Source organism: Triticum dicoccoides, chromosome 7A (genome assembly GCF_002162155.2).
Source record: "Triticum dicoccoides isolate Atlit2015 ecotype Zavitan chromosome 7A, WEW_v2.0, whole genome shotgun sequence".
In the NCBI taxonomy this organism is placed as follows: domain Eukaryota; kingdom Viridiplantae; phylum Streptophyta; class Magnoliopsida; order Poales; family Poaceae; genus Triticum; species Triticum dicoccoides.
Window position 1 is genome coordinate 66754902 of NC_041392.1, and position 23545 is coordinate 66778446.

A 23545-nucleotide genomic window follows, 5' to 3' on the forward strand; every position below is an offset into this window, starting at 1 on the left:
TCTCCTTCCCCCCAATCCCCCTTTGCCATGTCAGCATGTAATTAATCCCAGTCCGTAATTGTCTATATGTGTAGCAAAGCCCGTTGGGTAGTATGGGCTGAAAATTGGAAGAACATCCAATGGGCCAAGGGCCATCTTCCCCTTCTTGCTCTATATATAACCTATTTACAAACATGTGGGAGCAACTAGTTAACGAGCGATCCTTCGGAAGCCTCGCAACGATCAGCGTCACTTGGCGCGCTCTCAGCCATTCGCCACGTGTCGCGCTCTGGACGCTCCTTCTGGATTTTGTTTTTTATATTTTTCCGCACGTGTTTTCGGCTTTTTAAACAATTTTTTGGGTTTTTTTCGACGTTTTGGTTTTCCCCCGGTCTTCCTTAGCTTTTCGATAAAAAAAATTTGGGAAAAAAATTTGCGCGAAAAAACCATGTTTTTTTCCCGTGAAAGTCACGGTTTTTTTGCGTGAGAGGCATGGTTGTGCTTTAGCGAGAGTCAAGGCCGTGCCTTTCGGAAACGGAAAAAAACGCGTTTTCTGTTTTTTTTCTTTCGTGAGAGTCACGGTTTTGCTTCCGCGAGAGACACGGTTGTGCTTTCGCGAGAGTCACGGCCGTGCCTCTCGGAAAGGGAAAAACAAAACGCGTTTTCTATTTTTTTCTTTCGCGAGAGTCACGTTTTTGCTTCCGCGAGAGGCACGGTTGTGCTTTTGCGAGAGTCACGGCCGTGCTTTTCAGAAAGGGAAAAAATACGTGTTTTATGTTTTTTCCTTTCGCGAGTCACGGTTTTGGTTCTGCGAGAGGCATGGTTGTGCCTTCGCGACAGTCACGACCGTGCCTCTCGGAAACAAAAAAAAACATGATATCTGTTTTTTTCATTCCATGAGAGTCATGGTTTTTCTTCCACGAGAGGCGCGGGCGTGATTTCGTGAGAGGCACGGACGTGCCTCTTTCGGAAAGGAAAAAACGTACTTTCTGGTTTGGTTTTTTCGCCTGGTTTTTTTCGTCCCGTTTTTTCGTGAAAAAAAAGTTCGTCAAAACTTATCAACATTGGATCTAGTTTTGAAGATCTCGACACGAGGAATCCAATGGTGAAAACGGTTCAAGATTTGGACTCACGGTTTAAAAGATAAAACATTTTGAATAAAAGGATCTACGAAAAAAGAAAAAAACTCTCAGGTTGCGACAAGTGGCGCGCTGCATGTGCGCCACTTGTCGCCACCTAGAAAAGTAGAGTGTTCTTTGCAACGAGTACTCCTTAATTAGTGATTTCGCAAACATGTGCGGCTAAAACCACTACCCTTCTAGATAGTATCCCGTGTTCTACGAAAAACATGGGTCGAGGCATCGCCTACTTCACTTCTATGATAGAGTGGGGTTGCAATTCTATGGCGGTTTTCTAGAATTTGATAAATATTATATTGTATCAAGCCACGGAGTGTCAAATACATACATCTAGACAAAACAGATTCGTTATAGAAGATCACGCGCATCTATGACGAAAATTGCGGCCCCTCAAGTCATTTTGTCATAGATATGCATATTTCCTGTAGTGATCTTCCCCTTCTCAATCTATATATAATTTACGTAGGTACTGGCAGTTGCAGGCAAATTTTGCGATCCTTTTACAAACTCGATTTTTGCAAAGTGATCTGCACTTTTAAGTGACAGCCGAGCTTTATTTACAAAAAAAAGAGACGTTAAAAATTAGCATAGGCGACGTTTTGCTGTCCATCAGAGACCATGCAGAAGAGCTCACGCCATTGCATTAAGGTACAACAAACGACATACTATCTTCATTCCCTTATACAAGATTATATAAGAACAATAGATAGATCACAGCTTATTCCATGGGGCATAAGTACGTACATGCATGAATCATAGGTTCATGAGCATGCGTTACCCCGGTTATTTTTGTCAATCAACATGCGTGAAGAAATCAAGGCATATATGTAGCTAGTAGGGTTTCTGTCCGACGATGTTGCCGGGCTGGTTGTAGCTGCAGATGATGAAAACGCCGCGGTTGCTGTCGCAGATGACACCCGCGCAGCCGATGGACGTGGAAGAACTCCACCCCACCTGCGTGTAGTGCCCGCAAATCTTTCCCTACGTGCAGGTGTTGGTGGCATAGTCATAGGACGGCTTCTCCGAAGTCCATGCGTTCACGGCGCTCGACGCCGTCCAGGTGCTGGCGGGGAAGCCCCGGAAGAGGTTCTCCCCGTACGTCGTCCCGCCCGAGGGCACCAGGTTGCAGTCGGCCTTGCGCTGGTTCGCGTAGGTCTGCACGTATGCCGCCGCCGCGGCGTCCCACGTCGCCGGCCCGACGCCGACAAGCGCACGCCAAGAGTTGTGGAGGCTCACGAACTCGGCCGAGGTGTTCTGGGCCGCGCATGGCGAGGTGGCGGCGGCTGCCGATGCGAGGACCAAGGACCAGGCTAGCTTCGAAGAGCAGTGGTGCTCCATGGCTAATTGATCGATCTCTCTTTGCACAAGATGATGTGTGTGTTTAGGTAGGTTGTATTCCACTGTGAGATGTGGCTAGTGGTATTTATAGAGCTAGAAAACTTGCTCGACGTGCGACTTCTCCAAGATGTAGATAAAACTAGTACATATTTATCAATTGGTCAAGCGAGTAGAACAGTATTTTTCTAAAAGGGGCAAGATCAAGCTCAATATGCACGCCAACGAACAGATATTTATGGTAAACTGAGGGTTGCAGCTCCATATGCACGCCAACGAACAGATATTTATGGTAAACTGAGGGTTGCTTGAGGTTGTGAAAGGGAAGTGGACTTTTGGAAAGATTATTACTACATTCCTACTAGTACCATCCTAGTTTATTGGTTCCCTTTGTATTTGTGTCAAATTTTAATCAAATATTTAACTATCACAATATTAATACATGTCACCAAATATTATATTATTGAATTCGTATTTAAACATAGTTTTCAATGATATTATTTTTTATGGCATGCATTAATATTTTCTTAGTTAAACCTATAATCAAAATTTGACATAAAATATGATATAGACCAATAAAACAGGATGGAGGTAGTATAAAGCTCGGCTGTCACTTAAAAGTGCAGATAAAAGCTACGCCGTCAGGTCTTGTTTCCTACGTTTATGCATGCACCATGCATGCATCTCGTCTTCTGGATGGACATATTTACCTGTCAGTAATTGAACGGTGCATGATGTGTTCCTCTGGATTTGTGCATGCATGAGCCATATCGTAATTGACAAACCTAGAGACTGTTGAGGCTAGTATATATATCTATGGCAAGTTGGCAACCACTTGCTGGAAAATACGAAGGAGAACATGGGTACCGGCGCACTCTATATGTAAAAAAATTAATAATTCAAAGAAAGTTCAAAAATTCTAAATCCTTTTTGGTATCAAACATGATCAAGTATTGTAGTCGTATAAAATGATTCGTCAGAAAATGACTTTCGTTGATCAACCGGAATGAACTACGATAGCAAGCTTCAAAACATGAGTTGATTCTTCTACATACATGTGAACATGATGTCCAAGACAAGCATGACCACGTAGAAGTCTTATAATAAAACACTACCGAGTTCTAGTTGGGAACCACCATCGCGGATAACAAAGTCCTTGCATAAGTCATATGATTAGCTCTTATGAAGGAACTTCTTCTCCTTGAACAAATCAGTTAGTGGCTTGGTGTGCTAGGAATTGCATATGGGATGAAGATGATCAGTCTATCAGACCATAGAATACTTTGCACGGGCATGACTGACTTGGGATGATTCCAAAGGAAGCAAAAACAAGCTTTCCTGAATTCACGGCGGCAACTTACATCAAATGCATGTGAATTAGGGAAAGTCACTTATTTCATCCGAGCATATGCTTCATGAGCGGGACACGAAGATAATGCTTATAAAAGTTTCCAACACTAGCTGGATGTTCAACACGAATCATGGAGGAGATAAAAATGTTGCTGATGGGCTCAACAACAATTCATCCAAGCTTCCATATAAGTGGAATTCCACAATTTAAGTGAACACAATGATAGCATTGGTCAGACCAAAAGATGTAATGGTGTATGCTCGAGGGGTCAACCACGAGTAAAACAACATTACGAACATCGTTGGTTCTGAATTGACTTGACGATAGCCCATACTCAAGTCAAAGTTTTGGGTAAGACAATAGGTCCAACAACTGATCACGAGGACCAATCGATGAAAATACCATCTTTCTTCAACACAGATAGAAGATATCCCTTAGGGATGAGCTAGGTCGGACAAGCTTTTATCTTCCAACTCTCCAAGTTGTTGTTTAGCTTAACCAACTAGCTCAAGGGTATGCAACACAGATTATTGGAGAAGGGTTGGTTACAAGAAACCAACTTGATCACGAGCTCAACATAGCGGTCAGGGGACAACATGGAAATACTTCCGAGAGGATAATCGGAAAATCACGAACCACCGATATGTCACTAAGCTCGAGAACAATCTTGCTTTTCAGGGCAAGACGATATGACTCATTGATCGAAAAGTGCACCGGAAATAAGGACAAGTAGCACGATAAACCTCAGGGCGATGATTCAATAATCAAGACGCTAAGGATAAGATTATTGGCCATTAACTACCAAGCAACACAGTTGCTAGGAGTATTGATTTCACACATCACGATTCACTTGTCGACATTCCGGTTGCGACAACACGACACCGATGAACGAATAATGATGGCGAGAAATATCACTACGTCAAGAATTCATAAGAGAAGGTGCAATTCTCATGACATTCCTGGCATAAAGTGGGTAATACTTCAGGGTAGAACATAACAAAAACTTGATTGCATTTGATCTGCGGAATACAACTTCTTTGACCCAATCCTAGAAATGGATGAGGTACTGGAGTTTGTTTCTCCTAGTCATTCTGAACTAGAATGGCTTGACGGACCACAAGAATGATAGGCACCGATGAACGAATGCACGCATACTCTTGACTATCAAATGATAGAGGAAGGTCAGAAGACAACTAAAGAGAGACAACTCAAAGGAACATATGTTTTTCTGAGTTGTGGATGCATGGATTAGTATGCCGAACAAATTCAACATATTTCTTGCGGATAACCCATGCAGAGAGGTAGGATTGGCAGAGTCACAATATAGAATGGGGAACTCATCGAGAGCACTCTTGTTGTGATTTTTTGGTTTAACGAGGAACTTCTGCCAAGGATGGTTCATGGTATTTGGAAGAATGATATACCACGGACCTCGAAGACTATCACAAGGTCACTAACATCCTAAAGGAACGAGCAACACTATCTACACGAATTAAGTAGAGTGAGTCTTGGGTTCAAGAACCCAGAAATAGAATGCCTACTAACTAAATGGCATCATGGGATGCTTTCGAGAATGATGGCCAGAATCATCACACTGGGAATACAAAGCATTGCTAGATTACTAGGTGACTCCCTAAGACACCTAGGGTCATAATAATAGCTCCAACATATATGTCGACACAATAGAGTACCTCAACTCATCGATTAGTTTGGTTGAACTGGCCCAAAGGAACATCGGGAATGGAAAGAAGGGATTTGCAAATGCATCAGACTATTTAAAAACCTGGGATGACTCGGGCAGCATAACGGCTGTAAATGCTCAAAATGATTTGAGACATCCTGCAAAATGGTGGCATAACCACTTAACATCACAACATCAAAGTTCTGAGATCAACTGTCAACACACAGAAGTAGTACGAACAGAACTGGGGCTTGAGACCAACAATTCTGCGAGTCTATGGATTAGTAACACGTGACCATGATAGAAAGATGAGAAGCCTAGTTCTTAATCCCCGTAGAAGAGAAGAGGATGACTCAGATCAGAAGGGCATAAGGTAAAGAAATAAAAAGAGCCTTACGTTCCCTTCCACAATCAATTCCCGTATATAACTAAAGCATTTCTAGACTCAACTTCGACCAGTTTGGCTTGGTAATCTTACATGCAGTCAAGCTCTGATACCAAAGCTGTCAGGACCCCGATTCTAAGTCACACCGATCTAGCCTGTAACACCTCATATCACTTTGCGGCCTCACGCACGGTATCCCCACGGGTATCGCCTTACCATAGCCCGGGACCGTTTGCGCCTTTTGGCTCACGTATATGATAGTGTCGCTAGCATCCATATGACAGAGAACCCGGGCCGACATGACTAGTCGTGAACCCAAAGTGGCACTAATTTACAGGGACATGCATACATGAATCAACATCGAGCATGTCGGTCAGTAGCGTGTGAATCCGGGCTGTAGCAACTGGGCTAACAGGACTCCCGGTACCCGGGCTGTAGCAGGCTAGCAGGACTCCGGATGTCAACGCGTGACATTTCCCCGAAGGGACAGACACAGGAACAAAGTGAGTCACATAACGGCCAGTCTAAGTGTTCCGGAGCAGTAGTGCTGGGCTAGCAGGACTCCGGTGAACCGGGCTGTAGCGGACTACTATGGCTCATGGAAGCACAAGACTACATTTTCCCATAAGAGAGGCTACCAAGGATGAACAACTAGGTTGTCGGATCCCACACATACCAAACATTTCAATCATACACACAATATGCTCGATATGTGTAAATACAACATGGCATCACAACATAACTCTACGACTCAAGTATTTATTCATTAGGCTCCGAGGAGCGAGATATTACAAACATGGGTCTCATGACCCAACATACAGAGCATACAAGCAACAAGCACAAGCGGAAGCTTAACTTGTCTGAGTACAGACAACTACAAATGAAGAAGGCTGAGAAGTCTGACTATCTACAAGACCCTCCCAAGGGTACAAGATCGTAGCTGAGGTAACGAGCTAAACGTCAAGTCCACACAGAACTACTAGCGAGACTGAAGTCTCTCTGCAAAAACATAAAATAAGCAAACGTGAGTACAAATGTACCCAGCAAGACTTACATCAGAACTAACTACATATGCATCGGTATCATCAAAGGGGTGGTGGAGTTTAACTGCAGCAAGCTAGCTTTCACTCGGTGGCTATCCTGAACTACGACTCCAAGTAACTCTTTGAGGTGGCGCACACGAGTCCACATATTAACCATATCAATACTCCACTATGGATCCTCTCCCGTCTCCCTACGAGAACGCCATCCATAGCACTCATGCTTATCTTGCGCATTTTAGAGTATCCACTTTCACTTGTCTATGAACTATGCAAGGGGTCCAAGTTTCCATATCCGAGGAATCCGGCTATTCAAATAGATAATGATAACCCTGCAGGGGTGTACTTCTTCACACACAGTCTCGCCACTTACCACCATGTACACATCGTGTATCTCGGCAACCTTCAAGCGGAAGCTTGGCGAGGGAGTCAGCCACGACCTGACTAACCAACAAGTCTCTAGTCCAGGTTTATCGCCTATTCGGGTTCCATCCGCAAGGAGATCCGGCCGGGGTGTCGCTCACGACCCCAAACGATGTGAGCAGGGTTCCCAAGCCCACCATCCAGGTGCCACTTGGTACACCGGGCCACCGTGCCTAGTCTGTCGCAAGCCCACCTGTACCGGGTGCCACCTGGTAGACTACTAACACTACCTACAAACACCAGAAACTAGTTGCAACTCCTGGACAGAGATCAGGTTGATTAATAAGTTGAGAGAGCTTTGAGCGCCCGGAGCCCAATGTGTGGTAGTAACTGTTCATGGATCACAAACACATAACTCGGTTCCTGAGGACGGCTGCAATAAGACAACCCACCATGTACTCCTACATGGCCTCTCACCACTACCTTTACCAAATCATGTTCACACACTTAGCTCTCAACAGTAGGACATGTTCACCACATTCCAATTCATCCCCGATGAATCGGACCTGACTCAACTCTAAGCAATAGCAGGCATGACAAACAAGCATGAATGAGTAGGCACATCAGGGATCAAACAATTCCTACTCATGCTAGTGGGTTTCATCTATTTACTGTGGCAATAACAGTTGAATCGCTGTTGTCCTAATGCAGTAAAAGAGAGCAGGAGCAAGATAGTGGGATTGTATCGGAATGAACAAGGGGGTTTTGCTTGCCTGGCACTTCTGAAGATAGTATAGTTCTTCATCGGTGTCATTGAACTCGTCGTCGGAAGCACGTCTATCGAGAGGGGACAATGACCGGCGACTGAGAAAGAACACAATCAATGCAATGCCACAATATGATGCATGATCATGACATGACAATATGCTGTTATTTGAGCTAATGCATCTAGCTATGATTTAAATGAAGTTGGTTTGAATACATCATTCAAATTCCAACTCCATATATGATTACTTAATGCCCTTTGTTTGTTTTGTCCAAAACAGAGGACAAATATTGTTAAAACATGCATGAAAATGGTACAGATGGATTCCTTGAAATTTTCTGATAATTTTTCATATATACATTATTTCATTCTGAGTTATAGGTTAATTTCTATGATTTTTAGAAGTTTTAGACATTTTCTGAAATTAATAATTCATTTCTGATTTATTTAAAATTCCAGAAAACACTTATTGCATCAGCATTGCATCTGGGTGACGTCAGCAGGTCAACAGACGGGGTCCAGGTCAAACCTGACCAGTGGGGCCCACTGGTCAGTGACACACTGCTGATTGGGTCACTGACGTGTGGGGCCTGGTCAACGGCCACGTCAGCAAGTCAACGCTAACGCGTGGGGCCACTATGATTAGTTTAAGCTAAACAGAGAAATAAACTGCGGTTAACTAAAACATGGGGCCCATGTGTCAGTGACTCAGGGGGGTTAGTCAGCAGGGTCATTAGTGGCTAATGATAGGCCACGTCATCTCACCGGAGTTCAATGCCGGCGAGCACACAGACGCGGCGGCGATGATCAGAACGGCTGCTCCGGCGACCAAACTGATGGCCGAGCCCACCTACGAGGAGCTGGGGCTCGTGCGCATCCAACTGTGGCAGGGGGAGGGGGCAAGGTGACCGAAGTTGGGCATGGCGTCAACCTCGGCAGCGGCCGGAGCTAGGGCGTCGAGCGGAACGGGGCTGCGGAGCACGACAGGAGGAGCTGGGGGATGCGTTCGGCTCCTGGGAGCTCGGTGAGCACGGCGACACGCTCAGGCGCGAGCTATGTCGTCAGTAGCCGCGGTAGCACCATGGCTGGCGGCAGTGAAGTCTCGGGCTTGACGGAAGTGACAACCAGGGGGGCAAACGAGCACGGGGAGAGAGGGGTTCGGCGTAGTGGCTCATGGCGGTTGTAGGGGGCGTTGAAGTGGGCTCGGGGAAGTCCTGCGTGCGGCGAATCGACGGTGGCGGTGGTCGGAGCCCGAGGTGGAAGGCAACGTTGCTGGCCACCCGCGGTCGCGTGCTTTGGTGTGCGGCTCTATGGCGTCGAGGCGGAGCTCGTGGGGGCGCTGGTTGGGCGTGGGGATGCTGGTGGCCACGGCAACGATGAGCGGCGGCGACGGCGGCGCTCGGACTGCGCGGGGGAGCGAGCCAGGGAAAGGGAAGAGGTCCAGGGAGAGAGGGGAGAGGTGAAGGGGGTCGAGGACGGGTGCGTGGCGCCCTCGGGTGCCTCCAGCGGCGAGCGGGTAAGCAGGAGGTGGCCGACGCGTGCCGGCGCGCGGCGGACACACGCCCTTATCCTCCTGGCGCTGGGTTGAGGACGATTGGCAAGTCGCCAGGTGGGCTGGGCCATCTAGTGGGCGAACTACAGTAGCAGGTAAGGCCCAGGTACTTCTCTCCTTCTCTCTTATTTCTCTTTTCTATTTTGTTTAATTTGTTTTGATTTGATTTTTATACAAAATCATTTCATAAACTTCTGAAAATTATTATGTGGCCTGTTTAAAAGTATTCAAGGCCACTTGCAAACTTTCAGAGTGATTGGATCATATTTGAAATATATCAAATGTAAATCCAATGCAAATAATTATTGAATTAATTCCAAAATCCCAAAATAAATATTTATGTGATTCGAAAAATATTGGTTTGAATTTTACTTCTTGCCATTATTTTCAGAGATTAGCAGGAACATTTTCTTGGGCTTATTTGAAGCAATTTTTATCTTGGTCATTTTCAGAAATGATTTCTGAGGCTTTCACATGTCCCCATTTCAAGTTCATTGAAATTTATACATGATGCACACATAACCAGCTAGTCTAGGTCATACCAGAACTAGGGATATGACAATCACATTGATACATACATAGAAAAGGTGATATAAGAGCTCAAGATGGAAAGGAAGTACATTTATTACAACCATGCATATTGACAAACAAAATGACACACGTTGAGAAACTTCTAATAATAGCTACATGTTAAAACCATGTACAATCCGCTCTATGTAGCTATGCTTGCGCGGCGCCGCGCCTGCTGATATGTTGTATGCGAAAATTTATATATGGTGGTATTGAATTTTATCTGATTAACTACTCAGTTGTTTCATCTTCACTTCTTTTTTATTTCGTGGCGTATGTATAAACATCATATTGGTACGGAGGTTGAAATCTTTCATAAAGAAACACACACTACATAGAAGTTCTGTATGTGTGGATAGAAAGAGCCTTGTGTTCATTATTTGTTGGTTGTTTATGTTAGTTGTTGTGTTCTCCAACAGTTTTTCAGGTTTGTGTATGTTTAATTGTATGTTTTTTTGTCACAATGTGTTTGGTTTTCATCTTCATATGTAGTTACATGTGCTCGGGGTTAACTCTTTTTTTTTGGTTTGATCATTTCGATTTTGTTAAATTCATGTGAGCTAGATGATTTGTGTGTCTTTATAATGAAGACACAATTAGTTAAGCATCAATAATGCCATGTCTTTTAGGACCCTCAACCACTAAAAAAGTTGGCCTAAAGTACCTAGCAAAAGCTCCTACTTTCCATCCAAAATGGGGAGTAGCATTCTCTTTGTTCTCCAAAGTTTGCACATCCTGAGCTCTTCTCTTTTTCCACTAATTTTGAAGATAACAAAAAAAAGACATGCCTTAATTTGAGAGCCAAGAGGCGCATGTTGAATCAAGTTTTAGGCGAGTAGTACATAAATATATTAATAGAGTCCGTTGTTCAAATGTCATCCTAAAATAAAATTAAACCTGGGACTATCTTTTCTGATGGCAAATTTTGTTTGCACCGAGTTTCCATATACACCGTTAGCAAAAACAAATACATGGTGAAGAACCATCTATTGGGGAAACAAGTATGTGTGGCTTTGAGAACCAACTAATCATAGTGTCACAGTTTACCTCCTTCAGAGTACCCGGATGTACTACATACATCATACTTCCAAGTCACAAATCACAGGCAAAGAGTGTTCCTATCCAGATGAAGAAGCATTTTCAAGTGCCCTACTATTCCAACATGCATGCATGCTACTTGACCAAACAAATGATAAGACATATGCATGTACACCGGCCGGTACCAACCTTCTTCGAGCTATATAATGGATGTATCGGCTCAATTCGACAAACCGATGGGTTGATAAAAACATAGTACCAGCTGCTAGCTACCTCGACTGATACGACAGTTCAAATTAATAATACTTCTCTGAAATTGTAGAAAATAAATAAATCATATGTACAATCAATCAGTAAGTACTACCATCAGCAAAAACAGAAACATGTATGCTAGCAAACCCATGTGTCCGGTACACGTGCATCTCAAGATTATGAGTTCCTCCGGCAGCAGGACGCGGTTGAAAACCATGGGCGCATGATCTTTCTCGTCACCGGCAATAAAATCAGTCACAGTAGAGGACCCCTTCGTGAGGACACTCCAAATGGCAGCGGTGACACCCCTCCACGAACACCGTGTGGACGTTGTCAAAGCCGTCCGCACCCTCACCAAGGGCGGTGTCCCAACCATCAACCGCAACTTAGCCACGGGTAGAAGAACTACATGCACGACCATCAGATTTCCAACCATCAGTAGCAACTCGCCAACCAGGAGGATGACCAACAACACCAACACAGATCCTACAAGGACGACCAAGATGGCGAGAACCACGGAGATCACCATGAACCATGAATTAAAACACATCAATAAAACAATCCAATACTAAATCCCCATAATTATAAGGCCCACGATGACCACTCTAGAAGACACCAATTGAATGGTCACCAAAGACGGCCACCGAGAAATAGCAACCTAAATGACACAACAATGACACACAAAGGAGATTGAAAAAGCGCAACCGTCTACGTTAAGCGGCCATCAAGAAGATACATGAAACAATTGTTTTTTCTTCAGAAAAGGACATGAAACAATTGGTGCATGCAGGTAGTCACATTACACGTCCAGCACCCTCCTACGCCACAACATGCATGCAGCCGATAGAAACAATCCATCGCCCGACAAACCGAAAAATTGACGAGGAACCAACAGTAATGCTAGAGCTACAGGCTATTTGTACATGGTTTGTTGTATAGGCTGATGTGGAGCAAACTAATTGGCTTAGGATTAGCAGTCGGGCCCCACCCCCTGAAATCGGGGGGAGCGAATTAGCGAAAGGGGGTCCCTAACTGAAGCGTAAAAGACCCGTACGTCTAGGATTATTAAGGAACCAAATGCATGGAAGACCGCAACAGACACTGATCCAGCATACCCCATAATCTCCTGAGAATTAAATCTATCACACCCGGACTAAGATTAGTTTGGTAGCCTAAGAAATATTAACGAAACAGGAAAAAGAAAGAATGATTTGTGCTCTGTACGTGCCTATGCTCTCCTCATCGAGAGGGACTACATACGAAGCAAAATGAGTGAATCTACACTTAAAATATGTCTATATACATCCGTATGTAATTTGTAGTGAAATCTTTAAAATGACTTATATTTAGGAACGGAGGGAGTATGTCTCTTGGATCGATCGATCGACACTGGTTTGTTTTGCAGAGTCAAGGAGAGCGAGGTGAGTGAGCTACCGCCATACCGGGTGCATGCACTACCTGATGCACCTCGGGAAACACCACAACGTGACGTGCAAGCTGCTGGAGCGCGTCATCACAGCCGAGAAAGCGTCCACCGGCATCATCCTCACTGAAAAGAGGGTAATATTTAAAGCTTGGTCAAATTATGAGTGAAACTATTGAGTAAGCTAGGTCAAAAAATTGAAGCAAATCCTAAAAAAATGGATTAAAAATGGTGTATATTTTAGAAACTAAAGAGAGGGTATGCTTAAAACTGGACTATCAGACAGACTTAAACTAAAGCTTGAAATTAGACTTTTGTAGAAATATTGTAACGCAAAGGAGATTGTTTCAGTGAATTACTACCACATCCACATGAGTAAACATATATGGTCTAAGATTAAGCTCGCTGTGTGTAAGAATTGCATCATTGATCGGCACATGGATCTCATGGATGTTGGGTTCAAGGCAAGTCCTGCCATTTCACTACTCATCATGTGTTGGGATTGGGAGTGGCCAATGACCAGAGATAAGAGTTCTCGAACATGCATAGAAAAAAAATCAACTTAACAGTAAGCGGAAAAGCTGATCGCTAGACATGTCATCGACTGTGTACGCTTACGTTTAAGTAGACCAGAAAAAAAAGAATATGCATCTGTAAAGAGAGGGTCAAGAAAGTAGGCAAGCGAACGTGCCCATCGTCGATAGCAGGAGCCCCAGCTTGACGGGGCAGTAGATCTCCACCCCAGGTGTCCCCGTTGCCGCGGGCCTCGCCCTTGCCCTCCACCTTGAACTGCAAGTCTGCAACCACCAGCCAACATTTCTCTTACTTCAAAAAGGCCATTTTTGATATGCACCTAGAGAAGTCTCCTGGTCCTGATGGTTACACTGGCCTCTTCTTTCGCAGGTGTTGGGACACTGTCAAACATGACTTAATTGCTGCTTTGAGACATTTTCAAGGGTTGAACACTCAAAACTTATTTCTGCTTAATACTGCTGTTATTGCTTTGCTGCCAAAACACCAGGGTGCTGTTAGGCCTCAGGACTTTAGGCCCATTAGCCTAATCCACTTCTTCGCAAAGTTAATTGCCAAAATGCTGACTGCCAGACTGCAACCATGGATGAACAAGTTAACTTCCCCTTGTCAAAATGCATTCATAAAGGGTCGAAGCATACATGATAACTTTGTCTATGTTCAGGCAATGGCTAAGGACTTGAGGCGGAAAAAAATCCCTTCTGTTATGCTTAAGTTGGATATATCCAAAGCCTTTGATTCAGTTTCATGGGAGTTTCTGCTTAAGCTTCTTCAAGGATTGGGTTTTGGACCAAAGTGGAGAGGATGGATCTCTGCCCTCTTTTTCTCTGCTTCCACAAGAATCTTAGTCAACTCCAATTGCACTCAACAAATCCTTCATCGTAAGGGCCTCAGGCAGGGAGATCCCCTCTCCCCATTACTCTTTGTGCTTGTAGTGGACTGCCTTGGGAGGTTGCTGGATAAAGCGCAAAGGAGGAACATTTTGTCCCCACTGGGCAATCAATTGGTTAAACATCGTGCATCTATTTATGCAGACGATGTCATCATTTTCCCCAAGCCCGAAATGCATGATTTTGAGGTAGTAACTGAGGTGCTGAAGATTTTTGGAGAAGCAACCGGTCTCGTCACTAATCTGGCTAAAAGCAAGATCCTACCTATCCGGTGTGATGGCCTTGATCTTACTCCCTTGCAGCTGGCTAGCTTCCCCTGCACTTACCTCGGGATGCCTCTGTCTGATAGGCGGCTAAAGGTCGTTGACTTCCAAGACCTACTTGACAAGTTAATTAAGAAGATTGCTGGTTGGAAAGCTAGGTGGATCTCCTCCACGGGTAGAATGGTTCTTGTAAAGTTTGTTCTCTCAGCAATGCCAATTTTCCTTCTGCTAGCTGTTCATCAACCAAAATGGGTCAGCAAGAAAATTGACAAACTACGTCGTGCTTTCTTATGGGCTGGCTCTGATGCCGTCTGTGGAGGCAAATGCCTTGTCCGCTGGACTCAGGTGTGCTCACCCATCTCCATTGGCGGGTTGGGCATCCATGACCTACAAGCTCAGGGGCGAGCGCTTAAAGTTCGCTGGCTTTGGCAGCGCGCCAAGATCCGGATAAGCCATGGCAAGGTCTGCAGCTTCCTGTTGATAAGCATGTTAAGGCCCTTTTCACTGCTTGTACCTCCATCAAGATTGGCAACGACGTTAGGATCTCCTTTTGGCATGATCACTGGCTCGGCGGCGAGATTCCGGTTGTTTCATTTCCTAACCTTTTCAAGCACAGCAAGAACAGAAAAATATCATTGGCTGAAGGTCTCACCAATAGAAAATGGGTCACCCTTCTCAAGCGCAACCTAGGCATCGACGTGCTGCGCGTATATATTGAATTCTGGCACAGATCCAGGGTGATCACTTTGTCCAACCTAGAGGACGAGTTCATTTGGAAATGGTCGTCTGATGGAAGATACAATGCTAAGTCAGCTTACCTATGTCAATTCTGGGGCAAGATTGATTCTCCTCTATCTGAGATCATATGGCATATTAAGGTTCCACCAAAAATAAGATTCTCCTCTATCTGAGATCATATGGCATGTTAAGGTTCCACCAAAAATAAGATTCTTCAACTGGCTCTTTGTACAGGGCAAATGTTTGACTGCAGATAACTTTACAAAGCGGGGTTGGCCTCACAACCCGGTCTGTCAACTATGTCATTTAGGGATGGAAGACAGCCTACACCTTGTAGCTAGCTGCCCTTTCACGGCTGGAATCTGGAAATATTGCTTGGTGATATATAAGTTTCCCTTCAACCTCTTGCCTACTGCTCATGATGGCTCTCTATTAGACTGGTGGTTAAAGGCTCTAGATGGTATAGGTACAAGCAGAAAAAAGGATCTCTCATCTCTAATCATGGCGGTTTCCTGGAATGTATGGAGTGAAAGAAACAACCGTATATTCAATAACAAGGTAACCCATTTCCATTTCCTGAAGGTCGCTGAGAGCATCATCAACGAGCTTAACTCTTGGAGAATCGCTGGATTCAGAGGAGCTCAATGGACTGACGCAGGATAGCATTCTTTCCTCCTTCCATGTGTACATTTGTATAGCTTTTACTTCTCCTTTCTGGCTCTCAGCCGTTCTGTAAATCTTGAACTGTATCTCTTGGGGTGGCTCATCTTACCTTAATGAATGAAATCAGCACAATGCTGTTTTTCGTCAAAAAAAAAAACATTTCTCTTACTATCATCATTGTTTCAAGCTCTACGACAGGAATGTCCCAGCTCTCCGCTGATGACAGTGGATGGCCTAGTCGCCTAGATTGCTCACCTTGGGGATGTTCCTGGCCATCATCCCGTAGGGTTCATCTCCTGGAACATGCTGGTCGCAGCTACGCGTCCTCTATCTCCTCCCGCAGTCGCCACATCCTCTCCAGCAGCTCTTTGATGTAGTCGATCGCGTCCCAGGATCAACTTTCTATCAATCTAGATGTCCAAAATCAACAACACACATTCAGATTTAGGGGCTGTTCGGTAATGCTCCGCTCCACAACTCCGCTCCGGGAGTTGGCGGAGCTGCAGTACAAATTCGTAGAGTTGCAGATTGGCCGCTCCACAGATTCTGGGAGTGGATAACTACCGAACAGGGCCTTACTCCCAATATTCTACCCCTTAATTTTTCAAGATCGATTGACGAGTGACCTTTACCTTTGATGATCTTGGGCACGACGGAGCGTGGCATGGAGAGACTGTTCACGGTTGTCAAGGCACTTGCGACGCCGGCACTCGACCATCAGGTTCTTGGAGGGCATGCCCTCCACCCTCTTCTTCCTTGACGGCAACATAGGAGCCGCCGCCATTGCGCAAGGGCAGAACACGCCACCGTCCGTGGCCGCCAGCCCGGGATCTACCTCGCAGGCGCTGGCGATTTTGCTGCTCGCCGCTGCCGGGCCGGCCCGTGTAGATAGGACGTCCGAGGTGGGCAAAAAGCGGCCCGAGGCATTCCGTTGCGAGCCCGCCGCTGCCGTTGGAGTCAACTGCGTGGCGAACGACGGTGTGCACGGCCACCAACCTGGACAGCGCCGACCTCATCTTTTCCTCTAGACCTCTGCCTCACCGCAGCAGCTGTCGCTCTGCCCTTGTGGAACGACCCGGACGCAGTCAACTCTCCAGGAGATCTCAATGGACACGCCCGAGGAGTCGGTAGCGCCACGGCCGATGTACCCACTGGGGCAACGCTTCACATCGTCCTGCGCCGTAGACAAAAGAGCATGCATAGTCGACGACGGAGAGGAAGGACTGTCGAGGCGAACACGTCGGGCGCGAAGGGCCGGAAAAAGTAGAAGAGAAGCCCCTCCGGTGTGTGCTTTGACGCGGACTCGGCGCCGGCCTCGCCTCCCGCCGTCCGTGTGCACCGTGGTTTCTCTCACCGGCTTCTCCCGTGCTCTTCTCGTCATCACCCCAAGGCAAGAAAAAATGAAAGCAGGAGGCCCGTATTTATAGATAGAACTTCCAAACTACCAGAACCACCGATGGAAGCGGTGCCTAGAATCATCGTTAAAAAGCGACCCCTAGAACAATGCTAGAAGCGGCACCGTCCAACAACAAAAATTCCGGCACGCGTCAAACCCCATAACGTGCCAACGGGTGTATCCGCCAACACATTCTAAACAAAAATATCTAGAACCGCTCATGCAAAACGTCTGGAAAAAAAGGTACGTGCACGCCACGGCACATGCATGGATCCCTTCAAAAGACGCACATGCAAATGAACACCACTCCGCATGCAGTGACATTTGAAGGGATCCATGCAAAATCGCATAATGCACCCAGGATTGTACCCTGCCAGATCCCTCAATAAATAACGTGGCGAGCCTTCATTGGCTAGATTTTTACTGATAGAAAAAAGTCAAAAAAAAAGGTAAATTAAACCTAGCTAGATTTAGTATATTAAGTATTCAGCCTTAGGTGAGTTCTGGCCAGCCAGGGTTATATCTCGGCCGCCAATAGTTATAGTTAACATAAAATCAACGTATATAAAAGGTGACGGATGAAGAACCATTAAAGCCTTCGTCCTTTATTATTATTATTATTACTAGCAAAAGGGCCCGTGCGTTGCACCGAAAAAAATTATAATCTTCAATGGCATGACCATATTTTGCTGCATCACCGAGATAGATTATCACTCTCAATTTTTTCCTGAAATCATGAACACTTTTTTGAACTCATGCACATATGTGAAATCGTGAACATTTTTCAAATTCATGAACACTTCTACAAATTTTTGAACATTTTCTAAAATCAAGAATATTTTTTGAATTCATGAACATTTTATACTATTTGCAAACATTTTTTAAAACATGAACATTTTGTTTGTTATTTTTTCTAGAGTATTACTACTCAAATTTTAACCATATATGCCACTCAAAATTCCCCTCTCCCAAAAATTTAACGGCTATTTAGTTGAACATTAGTTGTCTGTCAAGAGACAGTTGAAAAGATGATTTTATCCATGGCCATCAGGTGCATTGCCATCTGGTGTTCATGGCCACCGAGAACTTTTTTGTTAAACAATTTTCAGGAGGTGGCACACTATCTGAAATCTTCCTAGTCAAATGATGCATGTAAACAAAAAAAAGAACCCACCCGAACCCGTCATTCCCAAATCATCCCGCCGTCACCGCCAACTGCTCATTACGCCGCCGCCGCCGAGACCTAGCACACTGCAACCGCAATCTGCACCAGCGCGCCGCCACCACTGACTTCTCCAGCGTGCCGCCGCTGCGAACTTCCCGGTCTCCAGCCCCAGGCCCTCGTCCTCCGACCTCCCAACCCCTGCCTACCCGTTGCCCTTCCTGGCACGCTGCCCCCATCCTCCCGCACCCTCACTGGTAGAAAAAGGGTCTTCTGTCCCGGTTGGTAAGGGCCTTTTGTCCCGGTTTTTGAACCGGGACTAAAGGGTCGTTACTAATGCCCTGGCCCTTTAGTCCCGGTTCAAACAGGAACCGGGACAGATAGGCCTCCACGTGGCCGGTGCGCCGAGCCCAGGCAGGAGGGTCTTTGGTCCCGGTTGGTGGCACCAACCGAGACCAATAGGCATCCACGCGTCAGCATTTCAGGGGCTGAGTTTTTTTTTGAAAGGGGGAGGAGGGTTGGGGGTTTTGGGAGGTTAATTTAGGTGTTTCATATATTGTGTTAGCTAGCTAATTAATAGAGAGAAGTGTCATCTCTTATGTCCGTGCTTGGTCGACGCTACGTACTATATACGTATAGAGAGGACTAGACACGCTAGCTAGCTAGTAAGCAAACAAAGGAAAACAGAAGATCGTCATGAACATATATGCATACAGAGAGAAGTGATATCCACCACCTCTCCTTCTCCGAGAGATTGGTCGAACAACAAGTTCTCGTATATCTATCCGACACTACCGGCTACATATATACAATAATTATCTCTTACAATATAATCTCCTAATTATATACGAACACATGATCCACATAGTATTCTCCGTCTTCAGCGATCACGTGGTCAAGGAAGAATGCCGCCAATTCCTCTTGAATTGCTCGGATACGATCTGGTGCTAGGAGTTCATCCCGCATCCGAAAGATCTAATTTGAAGAAGGGGGTCAATACATACATACATATATATATATATATATATATATATATATATATATATATATATATATATATATATATGAATAAATGAAACTCAACACAAATGATGGTAATAAAATAAAATTGTGAATATTATTGCTTACACACTTCATATTGTTCGTCAGAGTACCCCCATTCACAGGTCGTGTGGCGGATGGACTCGCAAACGTAGTATCCACAGAAGTTATTCCCTTGTTCCTGCCACAACCACTTTACAAGAAATAGAGGTCAATCAAACTGATAAGCAAGCATACCAAATGGTATTGATAAAACTAGCGCTTGAATCACTAGGAGATGCGTGGAACATGTTACTATAGTACTTACTTTCGGGTGTCTAAATTGCAGCTTCTTCGGCAGTCCCGGAGTTTTTTTGGTGAATTTTCTTCAAACCCTGCCAGACAAACAAAACAATTACTTGATATCAGGAAATGAACAAAGTTGCTGATATGGTGGATAATGATCGATTTAACTTACTTCTCGAGCATTTGAGTCATGTCTGCATAGTCCCGGGGACCTTTTCGTCTCGAGTCTAAGACGGTTACTAGTCTCTGCTCAAGCTTAATCTCTAGGAGAATATAGTGGAACCTGTGCACGCATGCATAACTCATCAATTACATTACTATAACCTGGACTAATAAGGGAAACCGAATATGCACAAGACAGTACCACTCACTTGAAGTTGTAAGGAAAGAGTATTATATCTTTGTTTTCATTTATTACCAACTATCGTAGCAAGTTGGCCTCGGTATCTTCGGCATGATATTTAACCTCAGTTGCATCTATGAGATTTGTGTTAATGAACCCAATATCACCGATTTGTCTTTTCTTCAATTCGGCGATCTTCAATCTGCATAATATAGTGAGGATAATTATAAATACATGCAATGAAAGAGCTGACCTATATAAAGAGACTTAATGACAGAAATAGTACTACTTATAGACAGTAGCAAGTGACCGTTGCTTTATCGAGGGCCTTTTGATTGAAAACGGGAAGAACTCCTCAAATGGAACATTCAACAGTTCAATTCCAACGAGGTCATGCTCCTCTCTAACTCTCAGCGTCAAAGTATTCCTCCCCCAGACTCTCTACAGGTTTTCATGTACCAATCATGGAATCTTCGCATCATCGTTGTTAGAGATCTTTCATCTTTGACGAGAGGCTTCCCGTACTCGTATTTGTGTTCCTCCACCTCCAAGAACTCATAATGTACATCGTCGGGCAGCTAATCTCCAAGATTGCTATAACCGGGCAACATCCTCGGATCATTAGTAGGCACCTTGAGCGGGGGGCACAATTGGTTCGCTTGTTCGCCGAGCTGGGCAATTTTTTTCCCAGCTCATCGTTCTTTTAACCTTTGATCACTGACAGTACTTCCCGACCACTCCGCTTCGACAAATGACTTTTCAATAATGCGCTCATAGTTGCCTATCAGCGGAGACTTTGCTGGTTTTTTTAGGGCAGCCAGAGTGCGCTTCGCTTTCACCGGATCTACCTTCTCCTCCGGAGGTGGATGTTTCTTTGCTTTCACCCCTTCAAAAAAGCTCCTCATTTCGTCTCGCGCGATCTCGGCATTCTCCTCCGGGGTCCTCTCGTATGGTAACTTCTCTGGAGTCTTCAGAGAAGGACCGAATATGTATTGGCTCCCGCCTCTAGCTGTACTGCTTGACACCGGCAGAGCAGACAAAGCGGCTGCGGCTGTCTTCTTTCCTTGCTTACGAGGCGGAGGAGAAGGACTACGATGCACCGGAGCAGCCGGAGCGGCGGCGGGTCTCTTTTGCCCTTGCTGACGAGGCGGAGGAGGAGGAGGCTGGCTGCTCGGGCGCGCTGGCGCAGGCGGAGAAGGAGGCGGAGTGCCGCCACGCACCGGAGAAGGAGGCCGAGTGCCCTGATCATCACTCGCCGGAGGAGGAGGCGGTGGAGGAGGCGGAGTGCCCTGACTCGCTGGAGGAGGAGGAGGAGGCGGATGCGTCCAGTTCGGAAGGTTGATGAGCTCCTTCCGCCATAGGCATGCTGGAGTCTTCAGAGCAGAACCCAGCCGAGTCTCCTCTTCACCGGTAGGGTGGTCAAGCTGGAGGTCCTCAAATCCCTCCGTTATTTCCTCCACCATCACCCTAGCATATCCTTCTGGAATCGGTCGGCAGTGAAAAATTGCGCCAGGTTTAGTAGGAAAAACAGAGCCAACAGCCGCCTTGACCTTCAAATTCATCCATTGCGTCATAAGGTGGCAATTTTGAGATTCCGTGATAGCATCCACGGGATAGCTGGCAGGAGCCGTCAAGACATGCTCCGGCTGAACCAGCTCGGTGGAAGCCACGCTGCTTCTCCGCTGAGATGGCGGGGTAGCTTCGGGGGAAGCTTCGGCAGTTCGTTTGCTGTGATTTGCTTCTCGTTCCTCTATCGCTTGTAACCTTGCGTGCAACGCCTGCATTTGGGTCTGCTGCACTTTTTTCCTCCTCTCCTGAGATTTCTAACCGCCTGCGTCCGGAAAACCAGCCTTCCACGGAACGGAGCCTGGCGTGCCTCGTGTCCGTCCAAGGTGCTCAGGATTCCCCGAGGGCCATTGTGAGCTCGTGATTCTCTCTGTCTGGAACGAACGTCCCTTGCTGCGCTGCATCGATATAGTGCTTTAGCTTCTTGATTGGTATGTTCATTTGCTCGTCCGTCCAAACGCATTTCCTTGATACAGGGTCCACGGTTCCGCCAGCCCCGAAGAACCAAGTCTGGCAACGGTCTGGCCAGTTCATTGTCTCTGGTTCGATCCCTTTATCAAGCAGATCATTCTCAGCCTTAGCCCACTTAGGCCGGGCTTTAAGGTAGCCACCTGACCCCGTGCGATGGTGAAGCTTCTTCTTTGCAACATGTTTCTTGTTTGTCGCCGACATCTTCTTACTCTTTTCCGATGTCTTTTAGGCCACAAATGCGGGCCAGTGATCTCTGATCTTCTCATATCTGCCGATGAATTCTGGTGTCTCTTCGTTGTCGACAAACGTTTTCAGCTCTTTCTTCCACTTCCTAAATAGCTCTGCCATCTTCTTAAGAGCATGAGACTTGATTAATTGCTCTTTAACTGGCTTCTCCGGATCTTCCTCTGGCGGTATGGTGAAATTTGCCTTCAGCTCAGTCTAAAGATCATCTTTCTGCATAACATTGACATAAGACACCTCAGGGTCTTCGTTCTTAGGCTTATACCATTGCTGGATGCTGATCATGATCTTGTCCCTAACAAGAACCCCGCACTGAGCAGAAAATTCTTCCTTTGCCCGGATGGATTCAATCGGCATGACATCGCGCGTGATTTCTGTGATCTCAAACCTTTCATCCGAGCGCAACTTTTTCTTTGGGCCTCGTCTCTTTACCGAAGTTGTGCTCGATCCGGAGGGCTAGAAAAAAGAAGAATTAGACGAGAGTTAATTCATATGTGTAGATACCAAAACAATGAATGCATCAATTAGCTAGTCATCACAGGCTTAACTAATATATTTACCTGGACGGACTCTGTTCGGTCACCAGAGCCGTCACCACGGGCTCCTTCTTGCACCAGCATTGGGTCACCGAAGCCATCATAATCATGTGTTTCCTCCTCCATTCTTCAATCACCGTAGCCTGCTTCTTCTTCACCATGTTCTGCTTCCAGACCATCATTGTCGTTAAGATACGACATGACATCACCTCCGGCTAATATTATGTCCCCCAACACCTGTTCTTGTTCCTCGTCTCGTCCGAACTCCATTGTTTCTGCAAATATTACAACATGGCAATTATTACACAAACATGACAGCATGCGGCGGGAGGGGGTAGGAGACCGACATCATTTTTCTCTAGGGTATAAGTTATCACGGCCGAAGTTATTCGGGAGGGGGTTATATCGACAACGACAACATACATACATGGGAAAATAATGTTATCGGGGAGGGGGTAGGTCGAACCCCCCCCGCCTTCGTGTTGAAGATATCGGGACACGGGGTATATCAAGTCCCCCTCGTGTTGAAGTTATCGGGAGGGG

At 45.7% G+C, this 23545-nt stretch overlaps 1 protein-coding gene and 1 pseudogene across 1 annotated transcript in view; both read right to left on the bottom strand.

The window, feature by feature from the left end:
* Positions 1-23545, bottom strand: part of LOC119333117 (polyubiquitin 3-like) — a 137192-nt gene that overhangs the window by 53029 nt on the left and 60618 nt on the right. The window contains exon 5 of the mRNA XM_037606129.1: positions 12266-12269. Coding sequence (XP_037462026.1) covers positions 12266-12269 — 4 coding nt within the window. The remainder of the gene's footprint in view (positions 1-12265; positions 12270-23545) is intronic.
* LOC119328028 lies at positions 1950-2456 on the bottom strand (annotated as a pseudogene).